At 43.8% G+C, this 23,465-nt stretch overlaps 1 protein-coding gene across 1 annotated transcript in view; it reads left to right on the top strand.

The window, feature by feature from the left end:
• LOC124798998 (cytochrome P450 4V2-like) overlaps positions 1-23,465 on the top strand; it is a 101,927-nt gene that overhangs the window by 25,185 nt on the left and 53,277 nt on the right. The window contains exon 2 of the mRNA XM_047262534.1: positions 613-786. Coding sequence (XP_047118490.1) covers positions 613-786 — 174 coding nt within the window. The remainder of the gene's footprint in view (positions 1-612; positions 787-23,465) is intronic.

Raw genomic sequence — 23,465 nt, 5'->3', positions numbered from 1 at the left:
GGCACTCACTGAGTAAACTCAAGAAGAAAAATGTATTATAGTTCAGCAAACAGTAGATACGATTTCCGCGATTACTTGGGTTATATATCACGATACGTATAATGAGCAGATGAAATGATTAGTCACCTGTAGTCAGAACTTACATATCGACAGAAATGAGAAAGGCAAATTGAGCAAAGAGTTTAACACTACTGTCGTAACCTGAAAATACCAAACAGATTATTTACTTCATGTTGGCTATGTCGTACTTGCCAGTTCGTGGAGAAGGTTTCCAAGTTGCCCTAACTTAATGAGCTAGAAAACAAATATTTGAGGAACAGCAAGAGACACGCTCTTTAAGCGAGGTGTGGGGACCTATAAAGTAAACGTTATTACTGTACAAGTACCAGTGAGATGGTGGCTCAGGGCTCTACATGGCTTCCGTAAATTTTTATACAACTTTTATTTCCTGAACGCAGAAAGTTGTCATATGCTACTGTTTCCGATGTCGTCAATCAAGCTGAGCCATAGTGTCGCCTATGATGACATCGCTGCTCAATTCTCGTTAAACCCAGAGCTCTGTACCGTTGACGAGGTGTTGCCTGGGGACGGCTGCCGGCCCTCCTGTTGCAGGCTGTGGGTGGGCCCGCGCCTCTGCGTACTGCTGGCCGACCCGGAGCACGCGCGCGCCGTGCTGAGCGGCGGGCCGCACGTCAACCGCGACGACTACATGATGGACGTGCTGCGGCCCTTCACCGGCGAGGGACTGCTCGTCTCGCGTGGAGACCTCTGGAGGCAGCGCCGCAGGTCAGCACCGGTACCGCTCTACAAGTGGCTAATATTGGCCAGTGACGTAGCAACAAGCCTAGCACTGGTGTCCAGTAATCTATATATTTATCCATAGTCTTTGTCCTCATGAAATTCTTTCCACCGTTGTATCACCAGATAGCGTTGCCGCTCGGAGTAGCCACGCGGTCTGAGGCGCCTTGTCACGGTTCATGCGGATTCCCCCTGTCGGACGTTTGCGTCCCCCCTCGATCATGGGTGTGTGTGTTGTCCTCAGCGTAAGTTAGTTTAAGTTAGATCAAGTAGTGGGTAAGCCTAGGGACCGATGACCTCAGCAGTTTTGTCCCACAGGAACTTATCACCAATTTCCAATTTACCAGGTAGCAAGTGAACGGAGAGCGAGTTAAGATAAGGATGTTGGGGAAAAAGTTCAGCTAATATGCTAAAATCCTCTGCTTGGAACTACCTTCATATTTCTCTATCTACTTCCACACCCACATCCACACTGTTACTTCCTGTAGGACTATCATTTCCGCTCTTTACTGTTCCATTTGAAAGAGGTCAGGCAGGAGTAGCCGACCGAGACAGACGCAGCACCAGGGAAGTAACCACTTTTGTAACATTTACGAGTCCTAACCAGGAGCGAATTTTATTATACCTTGTGTGTGCTTTGATGGTTCGAATGGCTCTGAGCACTATGGGACTTAACTACTGAGGTCATCAGTTCCCTAGAACTTAGAACTACTTAAACCTAACTAACCTAAGGACACCACACACATCCATGCCCGAGACAGGATTCGAACTTGCGACTGTAGCGGTCGCGCGGTTCCAGACTGTAGCGCCTAGAACCGCTCGGCCACTAGGGGCCGGCTGTGCTTTAATAATGTAGTTTCTACAGTTTCTGAGTGTAAATTTAATATCTAATAGCCACTGTTCTCGCGTTTTCGTTTGCTTCGGAAAGTAAACAGATTTTGTGACATATTACAAGTTCCAAATCAGGGGTGAATTATTTAATTTCGCCTGAGTGCTTCGGTAGTTAGGTTTTTGAATATCTGCGTATTATTAGACATAGTTCCTGCGTTTTCGTCAGGATCTACAGCACGTGCCGATAGTCCATTTATCTGCATTGTTTAGTTTTCCAAGGTCTTTAGTATGGACAGGGACTGCGATTGTTGTGTGCGGGTGCGATTCGTGTTGGTGACACTTCGCTCTCAGGTTCACGTTGTGATTGCTTCGTTACACAGCTTGAGGCTGCAGTGGAAGGGCACCCCTGTTCTTGGCCGGCCTTGGAGATCAAACGGACGTCCACCACGTCCGAGTCCTCCGATCGGTCCTCAGCGGTGGCCAACCCAGTTACTACTCGCACTGAGGCTGACCCCCTCACCTGTGCTCGAGTGGGAGGTCGTCCCGGGGCGAACCAGGTGGCGAAAGACTTCCCAGGCGGCCGCACGTAAGACCTCCCCGGTTTGTCTGTCAAACAGGTTCCAGGTGCTGTCTGTGGCTGACACTGTCGTTGAGCCAGATGCTGTCGCCTGTCCTGTTTCAGAGTAAACCACTCAGCCTGCAAGATCCTGGCAATCACAGAGGGTGGGATTATTGGTAGTTTGGAGCTCCAACGCTAAGCGCGTTATGGGACCCCTTGGGTACTTGGCTGACAAGAAGGTTAAGAAAACCAATGTGCACTCGGTGTGCATACCGGGTGGAATCATTGCAGATGTGGAAAGGGTTGTCCCGGATGCCACGAAGAGCGCAGGTTGCAGCCAACAGCAGGTGGTTGGTCGCGTCGGTACCAATGATGTTTGTCACTTTGGATCAGAAGAGATTTTCTCTGGTTTCGAGCGGCTAACAGAAGTGGTAAAAACTGCCAGTCTTGCTTGCAAGATGAAAGCAGAGTTGACCATTTGCAGCATAGTCGACAGGACCGATTGCAGACCTCTGGTACAGAGCCGAGTGGAGGGTCTAAATAAGAGGTTCAGACAGTTCTGTAGCCATGTAGGCAGCAGATTCCTCGAGTTGCGCCAAAGGGTGGTTGGGTTTCGGGTTCCACTGAATAGGTCAGTTGTCCACTATACGCAGGAGGCGGCTACACGGGTAGCAGGGGCTGCGTGGCGTGGACTGGGCGGTTTTTTAGGTTACAGGGTCTCGGGAGAACACAAGAAGGGCTTCAGTCACAAGGAGTGCAGGCTGAACACAGGAAGAACGTAGATACAGGAACCATTTGTATAACAGTTCTAAAAGAATAGGGAACGTAACAGAGCTCCAAGCGCTAACAGAAAGCACGGATGCTCAAATCGTTAACGGCACTGAAAGCTGGCAAAAGTCGAATATAAGCTCAGCCGAAATTTTTGCGAAGAACCCAACTTTGTTCCGAAAGGATAGGCTAAACACGGTTGGCGGTGGCCTGTTTGTTGCTGTTACATGTAGTTTAACTTGTCGCGAAATTGAAGTAGGTAGTTCCTGTGAGTTAGTATGGGCAGAGGTCATTGTTGGCAACCGTAATACAATGATAAATGGATCCTTTTACCGAGCTCCCAATTCAGATGATACAGTTGATGAAAGTTTCAAAGAAAACTAGAATTTGATTTCAAACACGTACCCGACTTATACGATAATAGTTTGTGGTCACTTTAATTTACTCTCGATATGTTGGTGAAAATACATGTTTAATTCCGGAGGTACGCATAAAATATCATCCGAAATTGTGCTAAACGCATTCTCTGAAACTTGTTTCGAGCAGTTAGTTCATGAGCCCACGCGAATAGTAAACGGTTGGTGAAAATAATCCTCAGTTAATAACGAGCATCAAAACTGATTCGGGGATTAGTGAACACAGGATTGTCGTATCGAGATTGAATACTGTAATCCCCAAATCCTCGAAAAATGAGTGATATATATACCTATTCATAAAAGCAGATAAAAATTCACCTAACGCCTTCCTGAGGGGCAATTTCCACTGATTCCAAATTAATAATGTAAGTGTAGACCAGATGTGGCTTCAATTCAAAGAAATAGTATCGGCAGAAATTGAGAGGTTTATACCAAAGAAACTAACAAACGACGGAGCTGATCCTCGTTGGTACACAAAACGGGTTAAAACACTGTTGCGGAAACAACGAAACAAACATGCCAAATTCAAACAGACGCAGAATCCCCAAGATTGGCGATCTTTTACAGAAGCTCGAAATTTAGCGCGGACTTCAATGCGAGATGCTTATAATAGTTTCGACAACGAAACATTGTCTCAAAACCTGGTAGAAGATCCAAAGAGATTCTGGTCGTATGTGAAGTATGTTAGCGGCAAGAAACAATCAATGCCTTCTCTGCGCGATAGCAATGGAGATAATATCGAAGACAGTGCTGTCAGAGCAGAGTTACTAAATACAGCCTTCCGAAATACCTTCACAAAAGAAGACAAAGTAAATATTCCAGAATTCCAATCGAGAACAGCAGCCAACATGAGTAACGTTGAAGTAAATACCCTCGGAGTAGTGAAGCAACTTAAATCACTTAATGAAAGCAAGTCTTCTAGTCTAGACTATATACCAGTTAGGTTCCTTTCGCAGTATGCTGATGCATTAGCTCCATGCTAAACAATCATATACAACCGTTCACTCGATGAAAGATCCGTACCAAAAGACCGAAGGGTTGCACAGATCACACCAATATACAAGAAAGATAGTGTGAGTAATCCACTAAATTACAGGCCCATATCGTTAACGTTGATATGAAGCAGGATTTAGGAACATATATGGTGTTCGATCAGTATGAATTACCTCGAAGGAAATGGTCTATTGACACACAGTCAACATGGGTTTAGAAAACATTGTTCCTGTGAAACATAACCAACTCTTTACTCACATGAAGTGTTAAGTGCTATTGACAAGGGATTTCAAATCGATTCCATATTTCCGGATTTCCGGAAGGCTTTTGACACTATACCACACAAGCGGATCGTAGTGAAATTGCGTGCTTATGGAATATCGTCTGAGTTATGTGACTGGATTTGTGATTTCCTGTCAGAGAGGTCAGATTTCGTAGTTATTGACGGAAAATCATCGCGTAAAGCAGAAGTAATTTCAGGCGTTCCGCAAGGTAGTGTTATAGGCCCTTAGCTGTTCCTTATCTATATAAACGATTTGGGAGACAATCTGAGCAGCCGTCTTCGGGTGTATGCAGATGACGGTGTCGTTTATCGACTAATAAGGTCATCAGAAGATCAAAACCTACTGCAAAACGATTTAGAAAAGATATCTGAATGTTACGAAAAGTGGCAGTTGACCCCAAATAACGAAATGTGTGAAGTCATCCACATGAGTGCTAAAAGTAACTCGTTAAACTTCTGTTACACGAAAAATCAGTCAAATATAAAAGCCGTAACATCAACTAAATACCTATGTATTCCAATTACGAATAACTGAAATTGGAAAGAAAACATAGAAAATGTTGTGTGGAAGGCTAACCAAAGACTGCCTTTTATTGGCAGGACACTTAGAAAGTGTTACAGATCAACTAAGGAGACAGTCTAAACTATATTTATCCGTCCTCTTTTACAATACTGCTGTGCAGTGTGGGATCCTTACCAGATAGGAGTGACGGAGTACATCGCAAAAGTTCAAAGAAAGTCAGCACGTTTTGTACTATCGCGAAATATGGGAGAAAATGTTACAGAAATGGTACAGGATTTGGGCTAGACACCATTAAAAGAAAGGCGTTTTTCGTTGCGACGGAACTTCTCACGAATTTCCACTCACCGACTTTCTACTCCGAAAGCGAAAATATTTTGTTGACACCAACTTACATAGGGAGGAAGGATCACCACGATAAAATAAGGGAAATCAGAAATCGTAAGGAAAGATACAGTTGTTCATTCTTTCTGCGCGCTACACGAGACTGGAATGATAGAGAACTGTGAAGGTGATTCGATAAACCCTCTGCCAGACACTTAAATGTGATCTGCAGAGTAATCTTGCAGATGTAGATGTAGATGTAGATGTAGAGGTGCATGAAAAGGTCTGCTATCGGTAGGGCTCCGTACGAGCAGTAATTTCTCTGATTATCCTGTCGTGGTCATTTCGCCACAAATATGTGATGGGATGGTGCATGAATCGTGCAACAATATCACAAGGGTATCTTTGGTGTGCTGAGGGTAACACTGGTCCTGAACGCGGGCAGCAGCCTTTTCAGTACCTGCAGTGGTAACAGTCCCGACGATTGACTGATGTGTCCCTGAAAAGATATCCACTGTAAAGTTATCCAACAAGGCGATTTTATGCTCGTACTCTACAGGAACTTCCGTATCGGCCAGTCTGCTTCCACTGCACACTCACGTGCAGTTCCTGCATCGCCTCGCACACTAAACTCATTGAGGGAAACACGATCATCTCTGATTAGTAGGCCACAAACCGTTCCTACGAAGGAATCCACCCACGTCCATTCACAAATTTCAGGCAATAGTTCCACCCAGGCCATGCTTTAGCTAACAAGCTAGCGATAATTCTCACAAGTAGGAACAAGTTCGCGTCCAAGTGGACACGGCACCTCCAAACTTATTCACCCCTATGTCAGTCTCCTATGATTTTGTAGAGTATCATATACTCCTCCGGGGTCAATTCATATTCACTGCGGCATACGAGAAGGTCACACAACTGATAAAGCTGCTGGATAACGTTTGTGTCCCAGCAGGAAAAAGTTTCAACCTAAGCCCCTTCTCGTTCTTTCGATTCTCCATCAGCGACGGAGTGCCAGCCCCCTTTCTTATTCCAGGAAATCGACGACCTACTTGCAACAGTCACAACTACATTCGAGCCAGGTCTGGGGCGTGCCACATTCTTCAAGCTATCTCCTTGCGACCGGTCACTGTCCCTCGTTTCTGCCGAGCACGACACATTCCGGTCTCCTAACGGGGAACCGTAACACAACAGTTCTACCGATTCCAAAAGGCTCATGTAACCGAACCGTTTAGAATATGTAATTGGGTCACACCACCAAAAACCCATACGGATCCCTCCGACTGCATTGAAAATCTAAATCAACAGTAAGTGCACAGGCACAATTAGGAAAACCTACATTATACCACACCCAGGAGAAATCCTTATAAAACTGCACGGTGGAGAATGTGTTTCTAAAATAGACCTGGGATGCACACACACACACACACACACACACACACATACACACACACCAACTACATATAATTAATTTTAATTTTTCTCTATGACAATTTCTGACATTGTGGCAGAAATAAATTACAGTAGACCCAGACCTCCTACTCCGTTCAAAATTGTTGGCAAGTATTCCTGCAAAGGTTCCCTCGCAAATTTGTGGTCACTCTGCCCCATTCCCAGCCTGCTGGAATGTTTGGCTGTAAAGATTCGCACCTCTGTAACATGCTTGATCTTAGTAACCATCTGAGATATCTTCCGACTATACGATTTTCTAGATGTACCTCTCGTTGCACAATCACTTTAGACGACGTAATTGTCACGGGAGCTACGTGCCAGTACAGCTGTGAATCTTTGGCACGCATTTTACTACATTATATGATGCAAGGCTAACGTGTCTCTTAGACAAGCACCAGTTTTTCCAAGAGGAAGTCGAGTCCCTGACGCACTTGCAACAAAAAGAATGGATCTATCCTAGGAATCTATGTGTAAAAACAAGCGACTCCCTACATCGGCCCTGGAATCACCACACCTGCTATCTTTTTTGGGAAAGTGAATTATTATTCAAAGTTTCTGTCACAAATGTTCCATAGAGTACAGTCACTCAGTCACCTGCAAATGAAAGATTTCCAGAACCATAATGTGAGCTCGCATTCAGGCAGTTAAAGACTATACTTCGCTCAGCATCGTGCCTCTCAGTGTCACGTCAGCTGTCTCTGAACATAAATGTCTCGCCTTGGAGCGTCGATGTGGTATTGACGCAAAGAAATGATTTAGTGATCAACACTTTCACCTTTTCATCAAAAACGTTGACGTCTTACCTCAGTCAAGAAGAAACGAATTAGCAATTATATTCGGAATCATAAATTTCCATGCGTAGCTATTCAAGAGGAAGTTCACTTTCATCACAAACTACAAGTCGCTGGTAGTGCTACTGGGCCGCCCTCCCGTCTACAAGAAGCGGACGGCAAAACACCTCCAAAGTTACTAAGATCATAAAATTATACGACTAAATACAACCTAACACGGCAAGGTGCCAATGCAGGGCCGGAGCTAGGTGTTTCCCCAGCAGAATACCTTATGTTTCCACAAACACCCAGAAAGCCGCAGACCTAGGAAAGATTTCACTTAAAAGCAGTTCGAATAATTGAGACGCCGACAGGACCCGGTCCTATGAAAAGTGATGCTCTATCGGTGGTCTAAATTCACTTCTACAAACAGATATCCAGAGTTTAAAATGAACAACCATTAGCTTAAAGCGTCACTAACCCATATATAATACGCATTTAAAGAATGAAAAGCGTGTAGTGGATCAAATTATATTACAATTTCGCATAAGGCACAGAAAGGTAGAAATGCGGAACTCATGGAAGAGTTGGAAAAGTTTCCAGATTATGACAAATAACGAAATTTCATCTAAAAGGAACAAATAGATCTGAGAAACAAAAAGTATTTATTGAAATTGTTCGACATATGTTGTTACAAGGGCCAACTGATTGGGACTGTGGCTATGGCAATTGCAGGTTAGCGACGGTTTACTCTGACGGTTGCTCATGATTATTTACCGTTTAATTTTACATGCCCTTGGAGGTTTATCTATGACTGGCACTCTTACATCTAATTCGTCATGATTATTCAACATTAGTGAGTATTATACACGGTGGGGCAAATAAAAGTGACCCGGAGAACACAATAATAGGGTACAAAGAGACACAGCAGAGAAAAGGAAATTCTGACTACAGCAGACGTTGAAAGTGATCACCATTGATCTCTTGGCATACTTGGGCCCCGGCCAGCAACTTGCTGAAAGCGAATGGAAGCTGGACTGCTGGAACTGCTGCAGTCTCATACGAAATGTTCTGCTGCAGTTCTTGAAGACTAGGAGGGTTGTTGCGATGTACCTTAGACTTGAGGGGTCCCCTCAGAATGTAATCGCACACTGACAGATCAGGTGACCTGGTTGGCCAGCTATGGCTACGACCAGACTGACCTCTGCTAACAACTCTGCTAGGGTTCAAGATTGTGCTAATATGCTCCATGGTTTGGTCGGCTGTATGGGTAGTTGCCTATGCTGTTTGAATTCACTGTAGGTCTTTCCTTTCTCCGTTAATGCTGCCATAAACTCACGTCAAGTCGTATTTACTCGTCCGGGTCACTTTTCTTTGCCCCATCGTGTATTTCAGCGAATGTATTCTCTCTCTCTCTCTCTCTCTCTCTCTCTCTATATATATATATATATATATATATATGTGTGTGTGTGTGTGTGTGTGTGTGTGTGTGTGTGTGTGTGTAATTCTTGCTTTTTAACTGTAAGTAATGCTAGTACATTTTCTACAGTTTTGAAATATTCTAGCTACCTGAAATTTTCTCCTATCTATGACATTTGACAACAGGTAGTGCGAAATAGGCTTTGTCCGAAACCAGTCGCTTATCATAAACCAAATTAAACACGGATTACAGATCACAGACATTGTTTCTGCACTTTGCCCAGCGTCACTAGCAGCACCATCAACCTCATCGTGCTGCGAGCTACGAGAAGTCTTCGCATGTGCTCATTCTTTATCAAGTGCGTGCTTCATAGCATTCCTAAACGCCTGACCCGTGTCGCCACTTAAGTTTTCTCCTATGTTCAGACATAATATTGTGTTTATTTAACAGGCTGTTCTCAGCCGCGACAGATTTTTCAGAAATCACTTCAAGTGATGGTAATGATCAGCACAGCGATCAACAACAGACGTTTCATGGTTCATGGGGAAAGATCCCTTATAATCTTATTAAATCTATAAACAACGCAGTCTTTTGCCTCAGTGACGTGTGTTGTTGTTGTGGTCTTCAGTCCTGAGACTGGTTTGATGCAGCTCTCCATGCTACTCTATCCTGTGCAAGCTTTTTCATCTCCCAGTACCTACTGCAACCTACATCCTTCTGAATCTGCTTAGTGTATTCATCTCTTGGTCTCCCTCTACGATTTTTACCCTCCACGCTGCCCTCCAATACTAAATTGGTGATCCCTTGATGCCTCAGAACATGTCCTACCAACCGATCCCTTCTTCTGGTCAAGTTGTGCCACAAACTTCTCTTCTCCCCAATCCTATTCAATAATTCCTCATTAGTTATGTGATCTACCCATCTAATCTTCAGCATTCTTCTGTAGCACCACATTTCGAAAGCTTCTATTCTCTTCTTGTCCAAACTATTTATCGTCCATGTTTCACTTCCATACATGGCTACACTCCATACGAATACTTCCAGAAATGACTTCCTGACACTTAAATCAATACTGGATGTTAACAAATTTCTCTTCTTCAGAAACGCTTTCCTTGCCATTGCCAGCCTACATTTTATATCCTCTCTACTTCGACCACCATCAGTTATTTTGCTCCCCAAATAGCAAAACTCCTTTACTACTTTAAGTGCCTCATTTCCTAATCTAATTCCCTCAGCATCACCCAACTTAATTAGACTACATTCCATTATCGTTGTTTTGCTTTTGTTGATGTTCATCTTATATCCTCCTTTCAAGACACTGTCCATTCCATTCAACTGCTCTTGCAAGTCCTTTGCTGTCTCTGACAGAATTACAATGTCATCAGCGAACCTCAAAGTTTTTATTTCTTCTCCATGAATTTTAATACCTACTCCGAATTTTTCTTTTGTTTCCTTTACTGCTTGCTCAATATACAGATTGAACAACATCGGGGAGAGGCTACAACCCTGTCTTACTCCCTTCCCAACCACTGCTTCCCTTTCATGTCCCTCGACTCTTATAACTGCCATCTGGTTTCTGTACAAATTGTAAATAGCCTTTCGCTCCCTGTATTTTAACCCTGCCACCTTTAGAATTTGAAAGAGAGTATTCCAGTTAACATTGTCAAAAGCTTTCTCTAAGTCTACAAATGCTAGAAACGTAGGTTTGCCTTTCCTTAATCTTTCTTTCAAGATAAGTCGTAAGGTCAGTATTGCCTCACGTGTTCCAGTGTTTCTACGGAATCCAAACTGATCTTCCCCGAGGTTGGCTTCTACTAGTTTTTCCATTCGTCTGTAAAGAATTCGTGTTAGTATTTTGCAGCTGTGACTTATTAAGCTGATAGTTCGGTAATTTTCACATCTGTCAACACTTGCTTTCTTTGGGATTGGAATTATTATATTCTTCTTGAAGTCTGAGGGTATTTCGCCTGTTTCATACATCTTGCTCACCAGATGCTAGAGTTTTGTCAGGACTGGCTCTCCCACGGCCGTCAGTAGTTCCAATGGAATATTGTCTACTCCGGGGGCCTTGTTTCGACTCAGGTCTTTCAGTGCTCTGTCAAACTCTTCACGCAGTATCATATCTCCCATTTCATCTTCATCTACATCCTCTTCCATTTCCATAATATTGTCCTCAAGTACATCGCCCTTGTATAGACCCTCTATATACTCCTTCCACCTTTCTGCTTTCCCTTCTTTGCTTAGAACTGGGTTTCCATCTGAGCCCTTGATATTCATACAAGTCGTTCTCTTATCTCCAAAGGTCTCTTTAATTTTCCTGTAGGCGGTATCTATCTTACCCGTAGTGAGATAGGCCTCTACATCCTTACATTTGTCCTCTAGCCATCCCTGCTTAGCCATTTTGCATTTCCTGTCGATCTCATTTTTGAGACGTTTGTATTCCTTTTTGCCTGTTTCACTTACTGCATTTTTATATTTTCTCCTTTCATCAATTAAATTCAATATTTCTTCTGTTACCCAAGGATTTCTACTAGCCCTCGTCTTTTTACCTACTTGATCCTCTGCTGCCTTCACTACTTCATTCCTCAAAGCTACCCATTCTTCTTCTACTGTATTTATTTCCCCCATTCCTGTCAATTGCTCCCTTATGCTCTCCCTGAATCTCTGTACAACCTCTGGTTCTTTTAGTTTATCCAGGTCCCATCTCCTTAAATTCCCACCTTTTTGCAGTTTCTTCAGTTTTAATCTACAGGTCATAACCAATAGATTGTGGTCAGAGTCCACATCTGCCCCTGGAAATGTCTTACAGTTTAAAACCTGGTTCCTAAATCTCTGTCTTACCATTATATAATCTATCTGAAACCTTTTAGAATCTCCAGGGTTCTTCCATGTATACAACCTTCTTTCATGATTCTTAAACCAAGTGTTAGTTATGATTATGTTGTGCTCTGTGCAAAATTCGACCAGGCGGCTTCCTCTTTCATTTCTGTCCCCCAATCCATATTCACCTACTATGTTTCCTTCTCTCCCTTTTCCTACACTCGAATTCCAGTCACCCATGACTATTAAATTTTCGTCTCCCTTCACAATCTGAATAATTTCTTTTATTTCATCATACATGTCTTCAATTTCTTCGTCATCTGCAGAGCTAGTTGGCATATAAACTTGTACTACTGTAGTAGGCGTGGGCTTCGTATCTATCTTGGCCACAATAATGCGTTCACTATGCTATTTGTAGTAGCTTACCCGCATTCCTATTTTCCTATTCATTATTAAACCTACTCCTGCATTACCCCTATTTGATTTTGTGTTTATAACCCTGTAGTCACCTGACCAGAAGTCTTGTTCCTCCTGCCACCGAACTTCACTTATTCCCACTATATCTAACTTCAACCTATCCATTTCCCTTTTTAAATTTTCTAACCTACCTGCCCGATTAAGGGATCTGACATTCCACGCTCCGATCCGTAGAACGCCAGTTTTCTTTCTCCTGATAACGACATCCTCTTGAGTAGTCCCCGCCCGGAGATCCGAATGAGGGACTATTTTACCTCCGGAATATTTTACCCAAGAGGACGCCATCATCATGTAATCATACAGTAAAGCTGCATGCCCTCGGGAAAAATTACGGCTGTAGTTTCCCCTTGCTTTCAGCCGTTCGCAGTACCAGCACAGCAAGGCCGTTTTGGTTATTGTTACAAGGCCAGATCAGTCAATCATCCAGACTGTTGACCTTGCAACTACTGAAAAGGCTGCTGCCCCTTTTCAGGAACCACACGTTTGTCTGGCCTCTCAACAGATACCCCTCCGTTGTGGTTGCACCTACGGTACGGCTATCTGTATCGCTGAGGCACGCAAGCCTCCCCACCAACGGCAAGGTCCATGGTTCATGGTGACGTGTAATAACGTTATTTACGACGACGCACTTGCGCAGCTGCCACACTCAGTAACAGAACACTATTGTATGTGCTCACATACGCTACCCTTTTGATGTTTTTATTGTTTTGTATCCATTGAAGACAGATGGCGAAGTTATGCCGGGATCACAATGGATTACGACCCAACATATTTTTTTTTTGCTCCACATCACAAGTAATAACTGAAATAATCTGTTACTAACGTGCAGAGTGAATAATACATTCCAGCTTCTGATCCACATACCAGCAAATAAAAACAATAACATCATTTACTGTTTCGCATATTTGTTGTGTACTTAAAGACGACTGTATTATAACATATTGGACACCGACAACTATTAGCACAGAATGGAATATTTCTTACACTAATGGCAGAGAGATTAGGTACTTTGAAGCTTTTAATTTCGTCAACGAAAAGCTCGGGAATTATACAGAAGCTAAATAATTAACTTTTTCCGACGAACGCACAAATGAGAAAAAGCCTATAATATAATTTACATTATTGCTTTATAATTTGTCAGTCAACTACTAATTTGTATACATTGTATCCTTCATGAAGAATTTTTGTTACTCCTATTAGCCCGTTTGCCAACGTTTGTGAATTTCGTTAGTGGTGTCCTTCAAAGATTCTCTGTTAGAGAAAATTTTTGTTTCTGTTTCATTATCCTCGGGAGTGACAGTCGTGGTATCCTGAGTTACTGTGTTGCATGACTGTTTGATATACTGGGCTCCTCAATGAAGAGAGTTCGCACTTGTTCCACATTGAGCAGGTTTTCAGCTGAGGCTGGTCGTCCCACCTGGCCCTTCCTCGAGTCATATTAGGACTCGGTCTTTTCAGAACAGTCACACACACACACACACACACACACACACACATATATATATATATACACTCCTGGAAATGGAAAAAAGAACACATTGACACCGGTGTGTCAGACCCACCATACTTGCTCCGGACACTGCGAGAGGGCTGTACAAGGAATGATCACACGCACGGCACAGCGGACACACCAGGAACCGCGGTGTTGGCCGTCGAATGGCGCTAGCTGCGCAGCATTTGTGCACCGCCGCCGTCAGTGTCAGCCAGTTTGCCGTGGCATACGGAGCTCCATCGCAGTCTTTAACACTGGTAGCATGCCGCGACAGCGTGGACGTGAACCGTATGTGCAGTTGACGGACTTTGAGCGAGGGCGTATAGTGGGCATGCGGGAGGCCGGGTGGACGTACCGCCGAATTGCTCAACACGTGGGGCGTGAGGTCTCCACAGTACATCGATGTTGTCGCCAGTGGTCGGCGGAAGGTGCACGTGCCCGTCGACCTGGGACCGGACCGCAGCGACGCACGGATGCACGCCAAGACCGTAGGATCCTACGCAGTGCCGTAGGGGACCGCACCGCTACTTCCCAGCAAATTAGGGACACTGTTGCTCCTGGGGTATCGGCGAGGACCATTCGCAACCGTCTCCATGAAGCTGGGCTACGGTCCCACACACTGTTAGGCCGTCTTCCGCTCACGCCCCAACATCGTGCAGCCCGCCTCCAGTGGTGTCGCGACAGGCGTGAATGGAGGGACGAATGGAGACGTGTCGTCTTCAGCGATGAGAGTCGCTTCTGCCTTGGTGCCAATGATGGTCGTATGCGTGTTTGGCGCCGTGCAGGTGAGCGCCACAATCAGGACTGCATACGACCGAGGCACACAGGGCCAACACCCGGCATCATGGTGTGGGGAGCGATCTCCTACACTGGCCGTACACCACTGGTGATCGTCGAGGGGACACTGAATAGTGCACGGTACATCCAAACCGTCATCGAACCCATCGTTCTACCATTCCTAGACCGGCAAGGGAACTTGCTGTTCCAACAGGACAATGCACGTCCGCATGTATCCCGTGCCACCCAACGTGCTCTAGAAGGTGTAAGTCAACTACCCTGGCCAGCAAGATCTCCGGATCTGTCCCCCATTGAGCATGTTTGGGACTGGATGAAGCGTCGTCTCACGTGGTCTGCACGTCCAGCACGAACGCTGGTCCAACTGAGGCGCCAGGTGGAAATGGCATGGCAAGCCGTTCCACAGGACTACATCCAGCATCTCTACGGTCGTCTCCATGGGAGAATAGCAGCCTGCATTGCTGCAAAAGGTGGATATACACTGTACTAGTGCCGACATTGTGCATGCTCTGTTGCCTGTGTCTATGTGCCTGTGGTTCTGTCAGTGTGATCATGTGATGTATCTGACCCCAGGAATGTGTCAATAAAGTTTCCCCTTCCTGGGACAATGAATTCACGGTGTTCTTATTTCAATTTCCAGGAGTGTATATATATATATATATATATATATATATATATATATATATATATATATTCAGATGAAATTTGCCTTCATAACTGTACTTCCTTTCAATACCGCCATGTCACGGAGTGATACCAAGGTGGTGCTGCTCTTAGATCAAGTGTACTGTTGAATGTACGTCTCACTACAATACACTATGTCAAGAATTTGTGTACAATGTCCTCATGATAAACCAAATAAGACGTGATTCCATTCTGCAAAGTGAACTGAGACATTTATGAGTTAGCTAAAGGATATTCAGAGCTAGAATACAATAATATCCTAAGGAGACTCAATTATTGCATACGATTAATCCAAAATAGGAAAATACTTTCTAACATCTGCTTTGCGACACTCTATGAGTATATATCCATCAAGTGAAATATGGGGCCATTCTCCGATCACCACCCAATATCAGAGGTTCGAGGAGGACGTTTGAGCCGCCATGGGTGAGGATGGCCCTAAAACAGTTTCCATGACCACACAACCACACAACGCATCGCTGTCGAGGAGTTAATCGATCTAATTTCCTACTAGCTGAATGTTTCTGATTTAAATTTTCATGAGCGTACATTTTATTCATGCACAGCTCATGTAAGTAACTCTCATGTAAGCAAGTCGTGGTTTTTCATATATACACGCTCACCCGATAGAAGGTCGTGCTTGCTACAAATGTCTCCACTGACAACAAAGAACTGTATGTCTGAGTCTGAATGAGACGTAGTCATGGATCTTGTGTAATGTAGTAACCAGGAGTGAGAGACTAATCACTGATACTAGTGTAAAGTGATTAAGGTAAATTACAGTCATTATATTTCGAGTGACTTTTGCAAATACTGTCGAAGTTCATTTCATTCATTTATAATTGTTCTCCGTCAGTTTTTATGGAGGAGCTACAGCTCATACGACAGATATTCAAAATGATTTAATTATACGCTCGAGAAAATAAAGTTGAGGAATTAATTTTTAATTTTTCACTCATATTTAGCAGCAGTCCTGTTACACACTGAGATCCACATATCACAGTTTCGCAGCGTGTAGCCAGAGGAATCGTATCAAAATGGCGCAGACCATTGATAAAATGGAGAATCAGGTGGTGCTTCTTTTCCTGCATTTCGAGGTGCACGAAGCTGCTTGCATCCACGCTTAGTTGGAAGAAGTCTACGGTGAGAATGCACCATCATTTGACAGTGGTGAGGTTGCGTAGACCATTCTAGAACGATCAGACATTTCTTAATGACGAAGAAAGAAGCTCCAGACCGTCTGTCTGTGAAGAATCGGGAATCACAACAGAATCTATATTCGTAGTGTTCTACGACCGGTGTACCGCAATCGAGGCGACAGTGGAATACCTGAAAATCCCACGGGGAACGGGACTCAGCATCTTGCAAGACGGTTTGGATGTCCCCGCTGGATTTCTCAGCTGCTCAAGACAATGACATTAACCTTCCAAATGGCGGCCAACCCACAGAACTTCTTCTGCCTCCTAATCACTGTAGATGAGTGTTGAGTGTATGGCTACAAATTTGTCACAAAGGACGATGGTGCACTGCCGTAAAAGGTGAAGACCCAGCCATTATCAGGCAATGTGATGCACTGCCCTTAGGTCTTCCATGTGGCGATGCTTACAGGCTATGCACATAAGGGCCGAAACCCAATGGTCTCAAGGGATGCCGTAAAGACGAAGCTGCCGAGTGAATGTTTTTACTATTTGGCAACGCCCAGCTCGTTCCGAGTAGGACCCAGTAACACAGTCTGCATTTTTGGGCTATCAAATTTTGCTCCACCACCGTTTTATTCTAACACAGTACCTAGTGACCCTTACCTGTATTCTCGTATGAGGATACCATTTCGTATTAAGCGTTTCGAGGAAAGAGATTTCCGAGGTATATCGTTACCTGCAAATCCAAAATGTAGGCTTCTACAACCAACCTCCTTGCCAAGTCATCCATTGTTGGGAAAACTGAAGGGTCAATGTGTAGAGGAGGACCAACTCAATTACGAAGTTTCCTGGCTGTAGCGACTTCCCCTCACATCACAATGAGCATATAAACTGTATGTTGGCTGATTATTAAACTACCTTGAACCCTGTCACTAATAGGACTTAGGACAGACCGTGATGTGATTATTACGTTAAGAAATGTTTTCGGAAGATGGACCATGTCAGGAAATGTAAAATAACACATGCGGAAATGACATTATGGTCAAAGCATTTTCCTCCGTGTCTGTCTCAGTTCCACATGTTAGGAAAACTACGATATGCTAGAAGAAAATCTACAGGTGGTTATCAGCTTTCTCTGTTTGTGTAACCGGGAGTGACACTTAAGAGTACGCTTCCCTTGACTAGGTTATTTAGAACGAATTGTCACATTTTTGTGGAATACGTAAACGTCGTAGAAAGATAGATTTTCATCAGGCGCTTTGACGAAGTGACTCGTTCGAACACATTGAAACCGTGATATGAACCCAACGTTCATCAAACCTACGACAGGCGAAAAAACACATGCTCCACCTTATGTTGAGAAGGAACTAATACGAAATGTATACAGTGTGATGCACAGTCGCGAAAATAGGTTAACAGTTTATCTCAAGTAGATTTGTTATAAAGAGATGTATCTAGAGATTAAATTAATAAATTTTACTATGATTTGCATTATATTTCCTTAATTCCTGTAAGTTACACGTTGTAAAATGTAATACAGGTAATGCCAGTGCTCAAATAAAATTAAAAAAAATGTTCAAATGTGTGTGAAATCTTATGGGACTTAACGGCTATGGTCATCAGTCCCTACGCTTACACACTACTTAACCGTAACTATGCTAAGGACTAACACTCACACCCATGCCCGAGGGAGGACTCGAACCTCCGCCGGGACCAGCCGCACTGTCCATGACTGCAGCGCCTGAGACCGCTCGGCTAATCCCGCGTGGCTAAAAATAAAAATTCTAAGTAAAATAAAAGTTGCAGCAGAATATACAGTATGTCTCAGGATTTTCTAATAAATGCATAACGAAAAAAAAATGTCGCAAATCTCGTTGAAAGATTATGCCTACAGAGAGACCAAGAAACGTTTGTGAGATATAATTTGAACATTTCTAATTCTTCTTGGCAGTGACGACAGAGGCTGGGAACGAACTTGTGGAGTAAAAACGTCTTGTGTAGCTCCTGTTACAGTCGAACAGAGTGAGGTGACTGGAGAGAGAACGCTCGTTTGACTCAAGGCAACAAGTCAGGTGTTCGAAGTTTGTGGCCCGTGGGCGAACACCTACATTGAGAAGGCCGAACAGCACTCCTACTCGAGCGGAGGTCAGCAGCCCCATTCTCTCTGCAGGAGTGGCTTGCTTTCGCTGCGTGCTGTGGTGTGCCGCAGCGGCATTCAGACAACCTTTAAGCTCGTTTCAGTGCGTACCACAAGACAAGTTCATTTAAGGATATGTAGTGTTACCGATTCACCTGCTTTCGAAATGACTTACAGCTTATCGTCTTGTTACTATTGATTCTAATTATGATTCTTGTGTTTGCCACAAATCATTTTATGTGTGGATGTGTGTGTGTGTGTGTGTGTGTGTGTGTGTGTGTGTGTGTGTGTGTGTGTGTCAAATACACGATCTCATTAATGGAATGAACAGTCTAATAAATACAGAATATGGACTGAGAATAAATAGAAAAGTAGCGAAAATAATGAGAGGGGGAAGAAATGAGAGCGGCGAGAAACCTAACATCAAGGTTGGTGGTCACGAAGTATGAAATTAAGAAATTTTTCTGCGGAGGCAGAAAAATAACCCTGGACGAAAGGAGCAAGGAGTACATAAAAAAACAGACTAGCACTGGCAAGATGGGCATTCTTGGCCAAGAGAAGTCTATTAGGATTGGACATAGGCCTTAATATGAGGAAGAAACTTGAGACTGTTCGTTTGGAGCACAGCATTCCATGATAGTGAAAACAGATCATGGGAAAACCGGAACAGAAGTTAATCGAAGCATTTAAGAAGTGGTGCTACAGAAGCATGTTGAAACTTAGGTGGATTTGTAATGCTAGGAATGAAGACGGTCTCCACAAAATCGGTGAGGAAAGGAATATACGGAAACCACTGAGAGGAAGAAGGGATGGGATGGTAGGACATCTGTTAACACATTAGAGTATAACTTCCTTTGTACTGCAGGGAGCTGTAGAGGCTATAAACTGTAAAGGAAGACTGAAATTGAAATATATTCAGGAAATATTGAGAGCATAGGTTGCAAGTGTTAGTCTGATATGAAGAAGTTCTCTCAGAACAGGAATTCGTGGCGGCTCGCATCAAATCAGTCAGAAGACGGATGGCTCAAAATAAGTAAACAAATACATAGATAAATTTCATGCAGACTAGGTTTACTGTTTAAGTGAAATACAATGTCAGACTATGTTCTGTCTATATTTATAAACACGTGAGTATGTGAGATATCAACTCGTGAAACTGAACATGTATATGCGATTTAAAAGTTAGAAACTTGTCACTGTTAGCTAGCAACAGGGTACCCTTTAGTTCCAACAGTCATATTGAAGATATGTTCGCATAGTGTGGAACACTGAACGCCTGTTCTGTTTGACGTGTTACAACGTAATGTGTGTAGAAGTTAGTAATTAATTAGCCCAGCCTCCATTTCAGTTAATTTTTAGACAAATCAGTTTATGAAGACTAGTTAAGACGGCGAAGCCTGTTGTAAAATTTATGCTATCTGATACTGAAAATATAAAGAAAATTCTAAAATGTTATGTTATTGTTTTAATCTTAACGTCAAAAGACTATTAAAAAGCACAGCAAAACGTACAAAAGTCTCACTCTGATATTAGTAACTCAAGCTGAGAAAGGGAAACGTAGTGAACATATTTCATTGTGATATGTACAGCGTGACTGTGCGTTGTTTCTGTTGTTTTTAATATGATCACTCGGATGAGAGCTGTAGCGCTGAGAGCAACTGCGAAATTATGTGCAGATTGAGGTTGTTGTTCGGTCTGCTGCCAACTAGGTCTTATCTGAAAGAGATCGAATTAGGAGCAAATGTATAAATAAATCGAACAGTGTGTATGACCTTTCAGTTGTCTGTGTATAGTTACTGATATGGGACACTGGGAATAAGAGATTCCGTTTGTGAATACAGGGTGTATCAAAAAGGTAGGCGCAAACTTACACGGCTGAAAGTACACGCCGGCCCGGGTGGCCGAGCGGTTCAAAGCGCTACAGTCTGGAACCTCGCGACCGCTACGGTCGCAGGTTTGAATCCTGCCTCGGGCATGGATGTGTGTGATGTCCTTAGGTTAGTTAGGTTTAAGTAGATCTAAGTTCTAGGGGACTGATGACCTCAGAATTTAAGTCCCTTAGTGCTCAGAACAATTTTTTTGAAAGTACACGATAATAGAAGCACAAACGTCCCAGTAAACACGGGTCCGCAAACGAGCCGCTTGCGAGATAAACACGACTGTATGGTTCCAAGCCGCCAATTACGTCATTGTAAACATCGTTCTAGTTAGTACACATTTATTTGATGCTTAGACTTTACTAGTGAGTTGTACATCGCAACTAGTTCACATTTCGCGTATGGCGTACCTGTTAAAAGAGGTGTTCGAAGTGTGTTACTTGCATCTGTATGCATTGAATTTCGAATCCTTTCGAAAGCCCCTGGATCATTCCGGAATTCTTGACAAGCATGTACAACTCTCTGCTCCAGATCTTCAACTGTGTTAACGGTGTACTATACACTTTGCTTCTGAGGTGATCCCTGACACAAAAACCGAAAGGATTTAGGTCTGGCGATCTTGGTGGCCCAGGTACAGTTCCATCTATATCTATCCATCTTTGACCGATCTTCGCGTTAGATGCCGTCTCACACCAGCAACAGAATGTGCCGGAGCTGCATCATGGATGTATGGATGTAACACATACTATGACGTTGCTGAAGGGGAAAATCATCTAGCAATCCTGGAAGATGACGCCGCAGAAAGCTATGGTACCTCCGTCCATTAAGTTCTAGTGGAAGAATGTGTGGCCCAATGAGTTGATCGCCTAGTACCTCTCACCACACATTCAGTAAGAAACGTTACTGATGTGATGACTCATGAACAGCATGTGGGTTTATTCCACACCACAAATGTGTATTATGATAGTTAAACACACCATCACTCGTGAATCCTGCTTTTCCTGTAAATAAAATGTTACATGCGAAAGAAGGGTTGACTACAGCCTGCTGTTGCAGGCAATGACAAAACATCACTCTAGGAACAAAGTCCGCATCATTTAGACACTGAACGCGTTAGAGGTGGTAAGAGTGCAGTGAAATGCGTTGTAAAATTCTGCATATACTACTGTGGCTTAGTACGGACACTTCTGTGGAGAGCGCTGTACTGCTTCCAACACCATATCCTCAACCTCAGGTGCAATGCGAGCAGGCCTACCTCCTGGTCTGCCATGTGTAATACCCCCGTGTTCTCTCAGGTGCTGATGGACCCTTGTAAATGTACGACTTTCGGGATATCTTCGATCTAGATATGTTTCTAGGTACAAGCACGCAGCCTCCCGTGCATTGCCATTAGCCCTACCGCACATGAAATGCGTATCCGCATACTCTTCGTTACTGTACGGTTCCATTGTAACTGCAACACAGCACACGTGGCACTCCTCAGACGCGATTGATACAATTTGACACTGTGTACTGCATCCGTCCTGCACGTTCTGCGTGTATGGTGTGATTCCGACTCCACCTCTCGGAAACGTTCTGTTGTGTAAACAGTGAACATAGGACGGCCTCAAGTGAACAGGGGGAAACGAGACAATGTTACAAACAATACCGTCAGTGGCGGCGTGGAACCATACATCCGTAATTGTCTCGCAAGTGGCTTGTTTGCGGACCCGTGTTTACTGGCACATTTGTGCTTCTACTATCTTGTACTTCCAGCCGTGTAAGTGCGCGCCACCCTTTTTTTATACACCGTGTATGTCTCCTGTCTTATAGCGGAACCCTTTAACTGGTTAACCGCAGTTAAATATACAGCACATATGACAGACTGAATTGCCTCAGTCTAAACGAATGAAGGTATTGTAAATTGATTGTGCTGGTCCAGAGAAAGTCTCTTTTGTGTTACTAAACTGTATCACTCCCCTACCCTCCAGCTGTGTATCGTTGAACTGTGTGAAATCTGTTTTCCCCAGTGAACTGAACACGCGTCTTGAGTCGTTGCATTATTGCATTATGACGACGAATTACACATATTTGTAGTCCCTGACCACGTTTGCACAGTATTACGCGAATTTAGTGATTACAAAATCCATGAATGCTAAATTTTTATGTCACCACAGCCTTTTGTCACTGCCGAAGGGCAATTTATTTCTCGTGAGAGGACACTGTAACCAGGGTTTAAGCTTCTGGCTTCGCTTGGGCGCCGCTACTGGTTGATTCGTTCGCTGTGAAGCTCTCCTCTGCCGAATATACACTAATGGCCATTAAAAGTGCTACAACACGACGATGACGTGCTCCAGACGCGAAATTTAACCGACGGGAAGAAGATGCTGTGATATGCAAATGATTAGCTTTTCAGACAATTCACACGGAAAGAAGATGCTGTGATATGCAAATGATTAGCTTTCAGAGAATTCACACAAGGTTGGGGCCGATGGCGACACCTACAACGTGCTGACATGACTTAAGTTTCCAACCGATTTCTCATTCACAAAAGCAGTTGACCGGCGTTGCCTGGGGAAACGTTGTTGTGATGCCTCGTGTAAGGATGAGAAATGCGTACCATCACGTTTCAGACTTTAATAAAGGTCTGATTGTAGCCTATCGCGATTGTGATTTATCTTATCGCGACATTGCTGCTCGCGTTGGTCGAGATCCAATGACTGTTAGCAGATTATGGAGTCGGTGGGTTCAGGAGGGTAATACGCAGCGCCGTGCTGGATCCCAACGGCCTCGTATCACTAGCAGTCGAGATGACAGGCATCTTCTCCGCATGGCTGTAACGGATGGTGTAGCCACGTCTCGATCACTCAGTCAACAGATGGGGACATTTTCAAGACAACAACCACCTGCACGAACAGTTCGATGACTTTT

This window comes from Schistocerca piceifrons, chromosome 5 (genome assembly GCF_021461385.2).
Source record: "Schistocerca piceifrons isolate TAMUIC-IGC-003096 chromosome 5, iqSchPice1.1, whole genome shotgun sequence".
In the NCBI taxonomy this organism is placed as follows: Eukaryota; Metazoa; Arthropoda; class Insecta; order Orthoptera; family Acrididae; genus Schistocerca; species Schistocerca piceifrons.
This window is presented reverse-complemented; position numbering and strand designations above follow the sequence as displayed.